Source organism: Etheostoma spectabile, chromosome 4, assembly GCF_008692095.1.
Source record: "Etheostoma spectabile isolate EspeVRDwgs_2016 chromosome 4, UIUC_Espe_1.0, whole genome shotgun sequence".
In the NCBI taxonomy this organism is placed as follows: Eukaryota; Metazoa; Chordata; class Actinopteri; order Perciformes; family Percidae; genus Etheostoma; species Etheostoma spectabile.
This window is the reverse complement of record NC_045736.1, coordinates 26,306,836-26,321,408: the sequence shown is the minus strand read 5'-3', so window position 1 is coordinate 26,321,408 and position 14,573 is coordinate 26,306,836. Positions and strand designations below refer to the sequence as shown.

General features: G+C 41.4%; 1 protein-coding gene across 1 annotated transcript in view; it reads right to left on the bottom strand.

Moving 5' to 3' along the window:
• Positions 1 to 136: 136 nt before the first annotated feature.
• The window catches only part of dnah1 (dynein, axonemal, heavy chain 1), a 34,494-nt gene continuing 20,057 nt past the window's right edge, over positions 137 to 14,573 (bottom strand). The window contains 30 exon segments of the mRNA XM_032513454.1: positions 137 to 618; positions 1,022 to 1,256; positions 1,814 to 2,020; positions 2,725 to 2,869; positions 3,209 to 3,339; positions 3,660 to 3,830; positions 4,821 to 4,997; positions 5,464 to 5,643; positions 5,744 to 5,914; positions 6,045 to 6,176; positions 6,841 to 6,999; positions 7,289 to 7,433; positions 7,546 to 7,742; positions 7,863 to 8,014; positions 8,191 to 8,386; positions 8,585 to 8,810; positions 9,324 to 9,484; positions 9,592 to 9,741; positions 10,276 to 10,395; positions 10,558 to 10,683; positions 11,058 to 11,189; positions 11,456 to 11,647; positions 11,749 to 11,916; positions 12,097 to 12,288; positions 12,388 to 12,573; positions 12,722 to 12,832; positions 12,920 to 13,111; positions 13,544 to 13,715; positions 13,829 to 14,037; positions 14,246 to 14,381. Of these exon segments, the coding sequence (XP_032369345.1) occupies positions 497 to 618; positions 1,022 to 1,256; positions 1,814 to 2,020; positions 2,725 to 2,869; positions 3,209 to 3,339; positions 3,660 to 3,830; positions 4,821 to 4,997; positions 5,464 to 5,643; positions 5,744 to 5,914; positions 6,045 to 6,176; positions 6,841 to 6,999; positions 7,289 to 7,433; positions 7,546 to 7,742; positions 7,863 to 8,014; positions 8,191 to 8,386; positions 8,585 to 8,810; positions 9,324 to 9,484; positions 9,592 to 9,741; positions 10,276 to 10,395; positions 10,558 to 10,683; positions 11,058 to 11,189; positions 11,456 to 11,647; positions 11,749 to 11,916; positions 12,097 to 12,288; positions 12,388 to 12,573; positions 12,722 to 12,832; positions 12,920 to 13,111; positions 13,544 to 13,715; positions 13,829 to 14,037; positions 14,246 to 14,381 (4,993 nt within the window). The 3' untranslated portion in view covers positions 137 to 496.

Here is a 14,573-nt window from a genome sequence, read left to right as displayed (position 1 = left end):
GATCTCAGCTTCTCCTTGACCTAGACCCCTTTGGTTGTGCTCACATGGCAAGTCCCTGGCACTGTTAGTATAAGCACCACCCTCCTACAGTCAAGTCAGATTTCTCAACTGGCTCTATGTGGAAGTCTTAAAGGAGCAGGACGTATATTCAGTTCAGTTTTCAGTAAGCATTGTGCAGAACAAGATAAGCTGCTTGTTGATTTATGGTAGTAAAGGAGGAGAGTAGATTTGAAGCAAAACTTACATGGGGTCCTAAAAAGCTACAGTATAGTAGGCGGAAAACTGCAGCAGGATCCCTTTAACCAAGGGATTATATCAAAGTAAATAATCTTACATAGCATCATTGCAATAATATGGCATTGTGAAAAAAGAGTTTATTACACAGCAAGTTTTAGTGAGATCATTTCAAGAGACTCAAGGTGCATAGACAAAGTGTCTGTGTTTGATTTGAGTTTTCCTGCATATGAAAAGGGCGTGTGTAAGGGTGTGTGTGTATTTAGTAGTCCAGTGCACAGATGAGGGCGACTCCCCGTTTGACCCAGTGCCTCTGATCGTGATCTGTAGGCAGCTCCACCGAGATCACATAGTTGGTGGAATGGCCGGTTGTAGACAAAGTCCCTAAAAAAATTACACAAAGCAGTTCAGTCACATGAAGACATTTCAATTGTTTGTATTTTTCCATCATCACACTAGTAAAGTGTTTCTGAGTAGTCTAAGGTGTTGGCTATGTGCTGTGGGTGGAAATTCAGAGCTGCACTTTCAGTCGCTTCGTGAAACAAGACACTAACTGGAGTCTATTTTGGGTGGGTAATAAAACCACCAATAGGAGATACACACAAGCACTAGAGCGAGCAGGTCAACACCTCGTCAAACTGAAAAATAGTTCTTAAGCAAAAGTTTATGGTAATCCATTTCCTTGACTAAAATATTTCATAAATCTCTGATTAAACAACTTGTTAGCGAAGCACTATCTAATCTAACAAATAATATTAGTTAATCCAGTCACGCGGTGTGCACTAACCAGCACGTGTGAGGGTCTTGTAGATTGGGCAGATGTAGACCCCAGAGGTTGGAGGTTTGCGGTTGGGTTTGGGGATCAGCCAGATGAGGGCCATTTCTGTGTAGAGCTCCTTGGGCCTGGAATCTGTGAGTTGACCTGCCTGGTTATCCCAGCGAGCCCCCTCCAGGAATAGACCCTGTATGTAGCAGCCTGTGTTTGGTTTCTCTGTTATCTCTGACACTGACTTCCCGATTACCTGAGCCAGTAAGGATTCCAAAAGAGATAAGGAAGAACGGGTGAGAGTAAATGTGCTGTATTTATATAGCGCTTTTCTAGTCTTAACGACTACTCAAAGCGCTTTTTACATCATACAGGATACATTCACCATTCACACACTGTGGCCAAGGCTTCCGTACAAGGTGCCACCTGCTCATCAGATAAACACTCACACACATTCACAATCCGATGCGCAGCACCGGGGGCAACTCGGGGTTCAGTGTCTTGCCCAAGGACACTTCGACATGGGACTGCAGGGCTGGAGATCGAACCACCAACCTTCCGATTGGCAGACAACCGCTCTACCACTGAGCCACAGCCGCCCCATACATTTAAAGCATACATTTAATATTAACATACATTAGCATACATTTAATATTAAATCTTTCAAACAATTCTAATAAAATTATGGTAGATGATGATATTCATACACAGTCAATTTAGAGTGGCAAATATTTAGTTCTAGGGCTGAAATTATTATGTTTTAAAAACAGTGTCAATGACACAGACTGTCAGATTTACAGCTTACTGTCTGACCTCAAAGTCAAATCCAATTGTGTCGATGGAGGTGCCGGAGCGACGGGCGTAATTCTGGAGGGTTCCAGTGAGAAAAGCCTGGGGGAAAAAGAAGCCGCTAATCCAGAAAACAGGTGGAATGCCGTAATGGATCCATCTCTGCAGGAAATTGATCCTCTGAAGCAGATCTGACACCCAGGATGCCAAAGGCTTCAGAGAAGGGTACGCCTGGAGGGGGAGAGACACATGGCCAGTCAAAGAACTATGTATTCTTAGAAAGCAGAGCCTAGAATTATTAGAGCTGGACAGAATGTCACTGAAAGGAAATCTATTATATTGTACACTGAAATCACTCCCAAATGTCAAACGTCCAAATCTCATCCCTAACTGGCATATTATTAGTTCAGTTCAAGGCACACTGCTGTATTCTATGTTTTGACATTTTGGGTTTGCATTGCCTTAAAGTACATCCCCTAATCTTCTGCACCCCCCAAATGCTCCACCTGCTCCACTAATGCCAACTATCCTCTCTTTACCCTAAAAAATATGTTTGACTAATATCTGATTGGCGGGTTTAGCGCCATAAAACATGGGAGACGTAGCGAGAGAGCATGTCACTTTTCTGAACAGAAGACACTGTCACTTGATCACTGCAGTTATCGGCCTAGGCCAACTCCATCCCGCTGATCAATTCTGTTTACAAATAGCTTACAGTCAAAATGAAACTCATAATAACAATAGTCGTTGAACCAACCAACAACCCCCCAGAAGAGAATGCATTTACATAATTGCAGCATTTTGTAATGTTGGTAATGTTACAAAATGCTACATTACATAATGTTTTACAGGGGTTGTAACTTGCCAGCTGACTACTGGGCTCTGGTACCAACAAGGGAATCAAAAGGAGAATAACTGTGTGTGGCTTGTCTTGCCTTGGCTTTCCACATATCAGGAACCATGTTGTTGAACAGGCTGTTGGCCATGAGCTCCAGTTCTGATGACATCACCACTAAACCCTTCAGGGCCTTCACAATATCTCGGAGACTCTGAGAGATAACCTCTAGCAGCTTGTTATATCTGTAAGACAAAAAATGCAAGGACCAATTACTGAAGTACTAATGATTTAAACATGAAATATCTGATGCAGTACTACTCAGTCATTCCTTTATCTTACTATCAGCTTATTACAAGTTACGTGCATAACAGGTGTTTATTCATTTGATCAAATTGTGCAAAGACAAACACATCACAATCAGTTTTAAACGGGCAAGTATGTATACACACACACAAGGAGTTTGACTTGGGTTTGTTGTTCTAAATGTGTAGCAACAGAGCAGAGTGACGTGTATTGTTATTATATTATGGAGACCTACAATTTGGTTTGTGAGCTTTACTTATAGCACAGGCTTATATTACCTGATGACCTCCTGGATGAGCACTGTGTTCATGGACTCTTCATAGCGAACTGGGTACTTTTCCATTAACTCCTGAACACTGAAAGGCTGTGGAATCTTTTCAACAATGCTGGCAACTATCTCCTCCACTTTCTACAGTACAGGAAGAGGCACATCAAGTTCAAGATCAAGATCAAGTTCCTGACAGGCTTCTAAACATTGCTCAGTTAAGTATGTTCTGTTGTTGATGGAGAAAAGGATGATGTTTTCAGTTGTCCCACACCTTTCGATCTGTATTGAGTTAGTGTACATAATAATAATAATAATGATCATAATAATGTACACTTTAGTAATCCTGTGAGGGGAAATTTCAATGTTTTCACTTTGTTGTTATTATATACATACAATAATAGGCTGCAAGTAGTAGTAAAAGTATATGAGTAAAGGAAAATCTAAATAAATGATATCTGTACCTCTTCCAGAGATTTGCCCCCAGCAGATGCAGCTCGAGGCTGGAGACAAAGCACGGTTCCCAGCAGGGCGAAGGTCTCATTCTGGGCAAAGCTGATGTTGGCATTGTCATGGAGACCAAAGATGTCAGGTGTGTCATTGATGGGCAAACCACGAATGTATGCCAAGTAACCCTAGAGGTCGGAATTGCATTTATGTGTATTATTTCATACGTAACACTTTACATACTAGAGCATATAATTTTCAGTCATTTTGATAAAAATATCTTATACACATTGTTTCCACCCTGTCTTTGTGAATTGAACCTTTAATGTAATGAATACATAGTCTATGACTATTTTAGAAAGGTTTAAGGAATCTGAGGCACTCAAAAGGTTATTCATTAAAAGCCTATTATATCTTGTGATTGAGTAATAAAAACATTCCTCCACGTTTCAGCCATTAAGTCCTTCCTCATGGCAGGGCAAGTACAAAATAGTCGCCTTTGGGCTGTTTCCTATACTTGTTGGCAAGTCACAATTACATGATCAATATGGATAAGTAATTTGTCACATAAGTATAAACAGGTAAAATCATATGACAGACCATGTTCAGCAGAGGAAATCACACATCAAAAGTCCAGCACACTGTAAAATAGCTATAAACAATCTTTGAATCTTGAAACACAAAGACCAAGTAGCTTATGCCATTACTCAAAGTAAAAAGTACGAGACAGCTCAAAGGCGACCATTCTGCACTCAATGGCTGAAACACATTGGCATGTTTTATGACTTAATAACCAAGATATATTGAAGGCTCTTTAATCATTACCCTCTTAAGGGCCTCATATTCCTTAAACCTTTCTAAACTAGGATCCACAAGAGGAAGAGCACCAGAGGGACACTTTATACACACTCGAGCAGCACTCCAGGCAGATTGTATTGTGAGTATCATTTGCTTTTAAAAGAAATATATTTTAGTGGTATGTTGTTGATTACAGATATCGTCATGTTACATAGATGGCTGTCCTGCTGAATCACATGAAGACTTACCATTATGTAGACTGAAAAGTGAGTAACCCGGTGATTATCAACCTTTGAAAATATACAATAATGTTGGAGTATACCAACGAATGCAGACACTACTCTTATCCCAATTTTTGAATGTTCTTGCGTTTATCTAACCTTGATATCCAGATTTGTGTCTATTTGTCGGTAGACTCCAGATGAAGAGTAGGCATAATTATTAATAAGCACAGCAGGACAATAGAAATCCTCCAGCACACTGAGTAGACATCGTCTGTCCCAGTCATCTGTCACACGGCCTCCGTAATTAATCTCCCCTGCAGTGTATGTTAGCACCTGTACAGTTAGAGGACAAAAAGGGGAGAGACTTAGATGAACATGCTCTCTCTCTCTCAGACAGACAGACAGACAGACAGACAGACAGACAGACAGACAGACAGACAGACAGACAGACACAGACAGACAGACAGACAGACAACAGACACGACACACACAGACACCAACCACACACACACACACACAACACACACACACACACACCACACACACACACACACACACACACGAGAGACCAAATCGTATGTATCTTACTAAAGGGCCTGTGTTTCTGTAAGCTAATGCCTAAACTATCCACAGTGATAAGACATGTGTCATAATCGCAATCAACAGTGAGCGGGACATGTGTAATATATAAGTTAGGAAAAAAAGGGGGAACATGATTGAAATTATTGCAAATGATGTGGCTTTGGAGCTAGTAACTTTATGCCAGTTGTTAAATATAGATAAACATTATCTTGCTCACCTTGTATGGGACATTCTGGTACTCGTCCAAGAACATTTTGAGTTGGCTAATGCTGATGTTCAGATCTCCATCGGTGAACTCATAGGGAATATTAAAGCCCAGTGGGCCAAACTTCCTTCGCTCCAGAGCAATTCCATGGAAGAGACACAGAGACAGGAGCAAAGACTTGAAGTGTGTTACCTGGTGAGAAGAGGAATAACTTAGATACTAGATGTTCACAAAAAATGGTAAATATGATAAGCAGGAACAGACTCAGAGAGTGACTACTGACTACGCAGACCTTGGTGGAAGAGGACAAAAACTCGTTGGTGAGTCTTAGGTAGGTTTTCTGTAGATTGGCCTTGATTCCCTTGGGAGGCTCAATGGTCATCTTTGACCCATTTTGGAGAATGGACACTGGGAACTTGTTGCTGGGAAGACTTGTGAGCCACAGACGGAAGTCCTTATGCACCTGTTGTGGGACATGTGTGGTAGTAAAGGAAGTAAGTCAAGGAAGTAATTAACACTGGCAAAGTAAGTATGAGGCTTACCTGTACAATTCAAGCGTACAGTGTACAGTATGTGTATGCATATGTTCTGACCTTTACTGGGTTGATGTTTTCAATGAGTCTCTCAAGGGCAGGCATCCAGCTGGGTGCCAAGTGACAGTTCTGGAAGAATACCCACTGACCACTTTTCATTGCAGCGTGCATCAGGGTCTCAGCCCAGGGTCCCTGAATTACACAAACAACAGCAGATGAAAAGGCAGATGTGAAGACACCAAGAGTTTTGCCAAAAAACATTTAACTTAACATGAGGTTAGGTTAAGAGAAACCATCCATGTTTTCTAGAAGTTTACCTTATTTAAAGAGTGGGTAACATAGGGAATCTCCTCACAGCCAATTTGACATTCTAGGAGTGTTTCAGAAATGCTTAAGAGCCCTCAGTTCAATGTAGACAGAAATTGAGGACAGGGTGATACAACAGGCTTCTCACATAATTGCAGGTAATGTGATAAACTCCCACTAAGACCTATTGAACAGCCACAGGGGTAGTGTGTTGCTGGGAGATTTGGTTGGCCAGCCACTAGGTTTCAGATTCTGAAGGATGAGTCTGCATTTATCCTAAAAAAAAAACCTACACACAAGGCTTTTAGGGTTATTTTTTAAGCTTAATTGTGGTGTCCTGAAATCTAGCATCTGTCAACTTAGTATTGTTCATTGTCCTGGTCTATGGCCATAAATAGAGAAAACAATTAGCACATAGGTGGTGGCCATCAGACAAATGAGAATAGCCTGGTTCTGTGAGAAAGTGTTTTACAGTGCCTTTCCCCAGGGTCACAGAGAGTGTACAAAAAAGACAGTGAGAGAGAATTCCCAGGCACCCCCTGGTCCTGACCTGGCCTTGGCCCAGAGAGATGGCATTCATTTTCTTGGAGAACTCCATGACGTCAGCAAACTTGTAGAGGTCAGCAGCAGGATCAGTGCCAGGGGACAGGACAAAGATGAGGGGAGTGAAGGGGGACGACTCTTTGAAGACCACAGACAGGTCTGACGTCTGTGGAAAGATGGAGGGAGAAGGAGTAACAAGCCATTTATACTGCTGCTGCATACTGTAGAGCAAACAACCGGAAATCATTTTCAGACAAATTTAGCATAGTTAATTTAGTACTACAAACATTACCAATGTTTGCACTGCTGCAGAACAAGCCCAAACAAATGGAACCATTATTGCCATGTTAATTACCATTCTAAGCCACTGTGACAGAGATAAGAATACATTTGTGTCACTGCATACATATTGGTTTTAACATTAACATTAAGGAAAGAGAGGAGAGTGACTCTACCTGAGGCTCTATGAAGCGTTGTCCCAGCTTAGCTGAGACAAAGTCCTGCAGGCCTTGAACAAGACTGTCAGCCCTCAGACAGCGCAAGACCAACAACTTCTGGAATGTGTCCATCTTTGTGTCCCAATCTCCTGGGAGAGGCTCCCTTTAGGAAAACATACACACATGCACACTTTAATAGATATTGACATCTTCTACAGAGTACAAATGAAGGATGCTTGTGTACATTTGTTAACATAGTGGTTATCTACGCGTGCCTGTGAGGCTGGTTGCTGTCAAAAATCCTCTTGAAACCCTGCAGATGTTCGACAAAGCTCTTTGCCAGGTTGCTGAAGTTGTCCAGAGCACTGAGGCCCAGGATGTCCTGCCAGGCACGCTCCGACAGCCAACTCACTGCTGGGTTGGTCAGCCTTTGGACGGGCATTCCTCCAGATAGCAGGTAGCGCCACTCAGCCTGCCACAGAGAGATAACACAGATTCATCAAATGTACCTGGATTGACTTAACTTTTGTATTTCTATGGGTCCCTACAGGAAATTAAATAGGGGATAGGGAGATCTTCCCTTGTTTCTCACCAGATCAATTTTGTTCTCATTCATCATAATACGAACGCACAGGAGAAAGGCAAACATGAGTTTGTGCTTTTCAAACAAGCTGCGGCACACATTGCTGTACAGGCTGAAAGTGAAAAATGTATTGATGTTGGTGATTCTCTTCTCCACCGTGTCTGTAAGAAACAGAATGTCATAGAAAAAAATCAGTGTAAGCAGAAAAATATTTTTGACATCTGGTTTCAATGCCATAAGCCAGTTTTCATGAATTTTCCATCTGCACAGGCATAATCGTGTGAACAATCTTGCAACCAAAGAGAATGATGACATTTACTGTGGAACTCATTTGTACCTGCTTTCTCAGAGTTGGCTATGCCAGCCATGAAGATGCCAAGGAACCACTCCAGTGAGTACTGGTACATAGGGTCAACATTAGACAGGTCCGATACACAAAAGAAGAGAATCTGTGTGCGCACAGCCACCGGAACATACTCCAGACGGGTAGCATCAATGCTCTGCTCTGTCTGCTCTGCTGCCATCACTTTGGCCTGCCAGTAAAACCAGTTTGCATTAGTAGAATTCCAACAACAGTGGCTTATGAGTTTGATGGCACATTGTTATTGTATCTTATTTTGGTTTCGGAGAGAGTTGTAATTGAGGAAAAAAACGCTTCCAAGCTAGTTAATTAAGAACTTTATGGTAGGACATATGTAATATTAGAGATAACAGCTCTCTTACTATCTTACCTGGATCTCCCCAGCTTTGATCTTGGAAGCCCCCAACACTTGGATGAGCTCCTCATTGTCCACAGGGTTCCCCTTTGTGGAGCTCAATCGAAACAGGATCTCATCCTCAATTTCTTTTAGTTCCTGTTTCATCTTTGCGTTGCTGATGATCAGCTGGTTCTTGGCCTCCTCCAGGTCTGGACGTTCCTTAGCCACAACCAGGCCCAGCAACTGGTCCTCTAGACCACTGGAAACGCAAAAAAATGCACATTTACACAAAAACAGTAAAACCAAGACATAGTTGTTAGAATACAGTACATACCCTACATTGATTCTGACAATCGTTGGTTTATATCTGGTCGCTAGCTGTTTTTTTTTTTAATGTATCCCTAACATCTTCGTCTCACCATGTAATTTTGAGATATGGAATGCAGAATATTATGGTACAGTATTGACCAACAAATTTTAAAAACAGATAAGACTGAAAGACTGCCTTTTTCAAACTTAACAAATATACAAACTTGCATTAGCATTGCTTTCAAATATAACTATTTTATGCTTTGCACCTATATTTAAATAATAACACCACTTGTGAATTTTGGATGCAGAGTGAATTAGGACAAGCAATAAGACTTTTCTGTCAGAGCTTAGCACTGAAGGGTAGCTGAGAAAAATGTGACCATAGCTGAGATAATTGATGCCAGATAAGAAGAAAAAAAAATAAAAAAAAATTCTTTTATCTGTTTAAAGCATGTATTACCTGGGTGACAAGGTGAAGTTAATGAGGGTGACATTGGTAAAGACCTCTGGAGAGTAGTGAGGGTTAGGCAGCTTGGTGGTGATGTACATCTTGAAGCTTTTCTGGTAAACGATGACTGAATCCCCCAGCTTCAGCATTGTATTTCCTTGCTGCTTAAATGTCTAAGGGCCAAAAATGTGAGTTAGGCAAACCAGTGTACGGTGGATATTTGCACAACACCGCCAGACGGTACAAATTATCTTTGTTTGTAGAAGATGTGTGTATTCACCTGTTGCAACAAGACAGGTTCTAGAGCAGGATCTAACTCATCTCCTACATTCTCCAAGAGGCAGGGTCTACCCAAAGAAATGGCGTTCTCAAGACTGCGAAGGAAGTCACGGTCACTTAGCTTAATAACCTCCAATGCATTGTCCTGCTCCTGAGAGACAACAGGAAGCAAATATGAATGAATGATACTTTTTTAGGGCATTTTTGTCTTTAACTGATAGGACAGTTGTATGAATGAAAAGAGGGAGAGAGAGACGGAAGACATGTAGCAAAGGGCCAAAGGTTGGAATTGAACCCTGGGCCTTGGAACATGCGGAGCATGCTCTACCAGGTGAGCTACCAGGGCACCCCAGATTAAATACAACTACAGACAAAGAAGCTTTTCAGGGGAGTTGTTGGTGATGCGGAATAAGAGGTACCCCAACAATCTAACCACTGTTTGCTACACAGCCAAAACAAGTACAACGATATGTACCGAAACTTATTTAACAACATATCGAACTGCACTGGATACTCTGCTATGTCAACTTTGATACTGGTACATAAAGTATAATTACAAACTATACACGTAATGTCAGGAATAAATTCCAATCTAGTTAGCCTACATCTCATGTCTTTTTGTCTCACTGACACCCTCTGCAGTTATGGTTGGAGCAGCACACATATACAAACAGATAGTCCTCACCATGTTCTTGATCCACTTGTTGGCTTGTCCTTGAGGATCAATAAATAAAGCCCAGCGCAGAGAGTACTGAGCAATCACACCGTTCTCCACTGAAAGGTTATCATTGGGCAAACCTGATATCTATGCACATAGAAAGGACAAGTATGATGACAAGGTAAATGATAATTAAAAGTAAATTTAAGTCTAAAAGTACACAAGTCAGTACTGGGTCAGTCTGATGGTCTGACTATTTACAATTAAAATGGTAAGAGGCTTAAACCCTGAAGGTCAGTAGGTTCTGACCTGCCAGGAGCGGATCTTGACTCGATCTCCGAGGGTGTTGATCAGGTTTGGTTTGTCAGTGTGTGGAACACTTAGCTCTTTGAAACAATGCAAACACTCCTCAGCCATGGCTGTCCTGTACTTTCCCTAAACACAAAAACAGTGCACCTTCATGCAAACAATGCAATAGTGCTGCACTAAATAGGAATAGGAAAAGACACACTATGGCCAACCTACTAAAAATCACTATTTTATGAAATCATGCTTTCAACAATACTTTTATCAACAACAATACCATTATCTTCAGATTTTATTATTTTTATTGGTTAGATTTTTTTTTTGTCTACTGGGACAGCAAAAACAAAAGTTACATTTTTTTAAGTTAAAGCATCACAATATGGATTCATAAAAATGCAGTTGATTGTAATGGGATCTATGTACACAGTATATACAGTATATTATGGGTATTGCAACTTTTTAACATGTATTCATACTCAAGCACTAAGTTACATGTCACTTACAGTGAAGGGTCCCAGGTATGCTACATATCCTGCAGACAAAAGCACATCGCCTGCCACATTATTGACCATGTAATCCAGATGTTCCACTGTTTCCTTCCAACGCACTTTCTCATCTGCCAGTCCACCTATAAGCTGGAGAAGATCAATAATGCATCATCATGATGCAACTATCAATATCAAAAACGTCATGTTAAAATTACCTAAAAATGATAAAAAAAAAAGTATTCTTATTAGACAATATTACAGTGCAATATTACACTGCATTACACTGTATTTTTCTATGAATCTGTATTCTGTTTCTAACCATCTTTTTGGTCTGTTTCTTGTCCTGCTACAATGTTAAAATCCCCCCCATGTGGATTAATGAAGTGTAGTCTTATCTTATCCTTCCTTCTAACCTTGTCTGCTCGGACGAGGCGGGCCTCACACAGTTGGTACTTGTTGTCCAGCTCATTTTTCTTAGCCACACAGTCCTGGTACTTGGCCTGCAAAGCGGAAATGCCACCCTCCACCGCTGCTAGCTTTTCATTGGCATCATCCAGGATGCGCTGGGTCACAGCTAAATCCTCCTGGGCCTCCTGGAGAGCTTTCTGTGCAAATATTTAGAAGACTCACTTTTTAGAAAAACTTGTAAATACAGTGGTGTCTTACATGGATAGCCAATGGCTAAAATGTGGATTTCAGTTTTTACCCTTTTAGGTCCCACAGCCTTGGCCACAAAGTGATATTTATGCATGGCTCGCACCCACTGGCAAATAGAGGTACAGGCTGTAGAAACCTTGGCAATGGAGGCTGGCTGGAATTCCTCATTATCTATGTAGGGCTGGACTATATTGATCACGCTATCCGGGATATTTTCCTGCAGAAATGATTTTTGGCAGAAAAAACAGCTTTAATACATCTTCTAAGAAGGAAATGACCAAATTAGCATCTAACAATAAAATTTAGAAAATTTAAGAGATTAAAGCAAAATGTGAAAAGACAACAATGGTGTTCTGGAAAGACAAGGACAACATATGCTACTAGATATGAACTCTACCTTATCATACTTGAAAAGGCTTTCCAGAAACTTTCCAGGGTCTTGAAGCAGACTTTTACCAGGTTCCCAGTAATCGTCAACCTTGCTGCCAGGCTTCTCTCCAGGTACCCTTTTGGGTTTGATGCCCTTCATAATGCACACTGCCTCAATGACCAGCTTTACCCCTGCAGGAGGTCGCTGCATGGCTCGCACCTATGGAAAAAAACATTCTAGTGGTTGTAGTATACATTTAAACTGTACAGTGCACTAATTAAAGAATATCTTCAACCTATCATCATCAAAATATTTGACCTCAGTGACATCATTCTTGTTGAGAGACTTGAGGCTGGCAAGGGCAGCATCCAGGGCTGGCAGAGCCTCATCCAAATCTCTCTGGGCGTCTGCTGCGATGGCTCCTGCAAAACGAGCTTTCTCTGAAGCCTTGGCTTCCTCTTCTTTCACTGACTTTCGGGTCTCCTCTGCAACCACTGTGTCTTTCTGGCAACATAAGTCATAAGTTGGTATGTTTTTCAAAAACACTGCTGCACATATATGGGACAAACACTATAAATTGGCCCGTTATTGTTGGTTCCAGTTATTGCTACACTATTACTGATTTTTTTTTTCTGATCTTAGTTTTCCTTACTTTAATGGTCTCCATAGTGACTTCAGTGTCCTTAGCGGCCTCTTCCAAAAGGGGTCTCATTGTCTCCAGCTCCTCCAGCATCTTACTCACATCCTCTGCTGTGCTAAGAAGCTCCATGATCACAGAATAGCAGGTAGTCAGAGAAGAGTGTAAACATGTACTTACATTTATATATATTTTTCCAGTTCAGTTCCCTACCTTGTCCAGGCCAGTCTTCATCCGTTCACGAGCAGCACACAGCTCTTGCTTTTTGCGTCCAGTGAGATTTGAGAAGATTTTGAGCAGTTCCAGGTAGCTCTTGGGTGTGACATAGTTGTGTCGAGAAAGCTCGGCCAAATATTGTTCACACATCCTTGCTACCATCTGGTGGATCTTCACACACATCAATGTCTGGAGAAGGGAATCAATTAAGGAGAGACTGCGTTTAATAAAAAGTTGTTCCAACTGCAAAATAGGCTCTGAAGGAACTTGTTTTGGTGGAACATGTGAACGTTTACAAGTTGTTTTAATCATGCAACAGAAAACTCAAATTAGACAGATAGTCTAGCTAGCTGAATTTACCTTGCAGAGATCTGAGAAAAGGTTAACCATAGTCCTCTATGTCCCCCCTTAATCAACCAGAGTTTAAAATGTCAACACAAAGGAAGCCCAAAGCAACCAACATCCGGACTACATGAGTGAAATCCAGCGTATTTTCCAGTGGCAAGGGAGCAATCCCGGAAGTGGTACGTCAAGGATGAATAAAAAAACAAACATGGGCTCAACAGATCAGAACACACACACACACACACACACACAAACACACACACACAGCATGCTCACCAGTCCCCTGATGACTGTGGGGCTGGCTTCTAGCTCAGGCAGCTCATTAAGAAACGATGTGGCCACAGCCTCCAGAGCCTCCTCTGGCCAGGCACTGAACCAGTCTATGGTGCAACATGTCACAAGTGAGGGAAACTGCCTCAGGCGTGCACGAAACACCTCACCAATAGGACTGCAGAGAAAAAAATAAAGAAGAAACGAGGTATAGGAAGAACAAAGATAAAGGCCAAATGTATGTACTTCTTTCAATTTGCTTTTGATCAACCAACCAACAGAATTACTAACCTCATGCAGAGTACAGTGTGGATGTTGCTGCGGACCCTCCTGATGTAAGCAGCCATGAGGTTGGCTTTAGTTGGCTGTTGGCCGAGATCTTGCAACACTGGCTTCATGGCTTCCTGGATGCGCTCCATCTCGTCTGAGGCATACAGGTTGGGAACATCCCCAGAGTTCAAAATATTGTTGATATCCTCTAGGAATGACTCACTCTTAATCTGGGAGTTTAACACAAAGATACTGATGAATATTTGATGCATAGCCTTCTGCTGAGAACATAAGATCATTTAGATCTACATGTTGCATTTTGTACAACAGCATTCCTACAACAAAGTTCCAGTACAGTATGTACTAGGACTGTGTATCAGCAATGCTATTAACTACCACACGAAGTATACTGCAGCAAGGCATAAGAGAACACTTTACCTGCGTGTCTACAAAGAGAAAGGTGATCTGCAGGTCCTGAAGGCCGGCCTTAAGCATGATTCTTTTAATATCTTCTCTCCACTCTGTCTGACCGTAGTTCTTAGAAAGCTCAATCTGGAAACACTCATAATCTGACCTGAATATGGACAAACGCACTATGAGGACTGGGCCACAAAATATTTAAAGGATCATACTGGTGTTCCTGCATGTTTAAGCACATTAACAGTAAATTGCAGAAGAGATTTTTATGTTTTTATTTTATTAACAGCACCTGTTTGTACCTGAACTATTATTCAATAATCAATAAAAATTGCACTTGCAATTACAG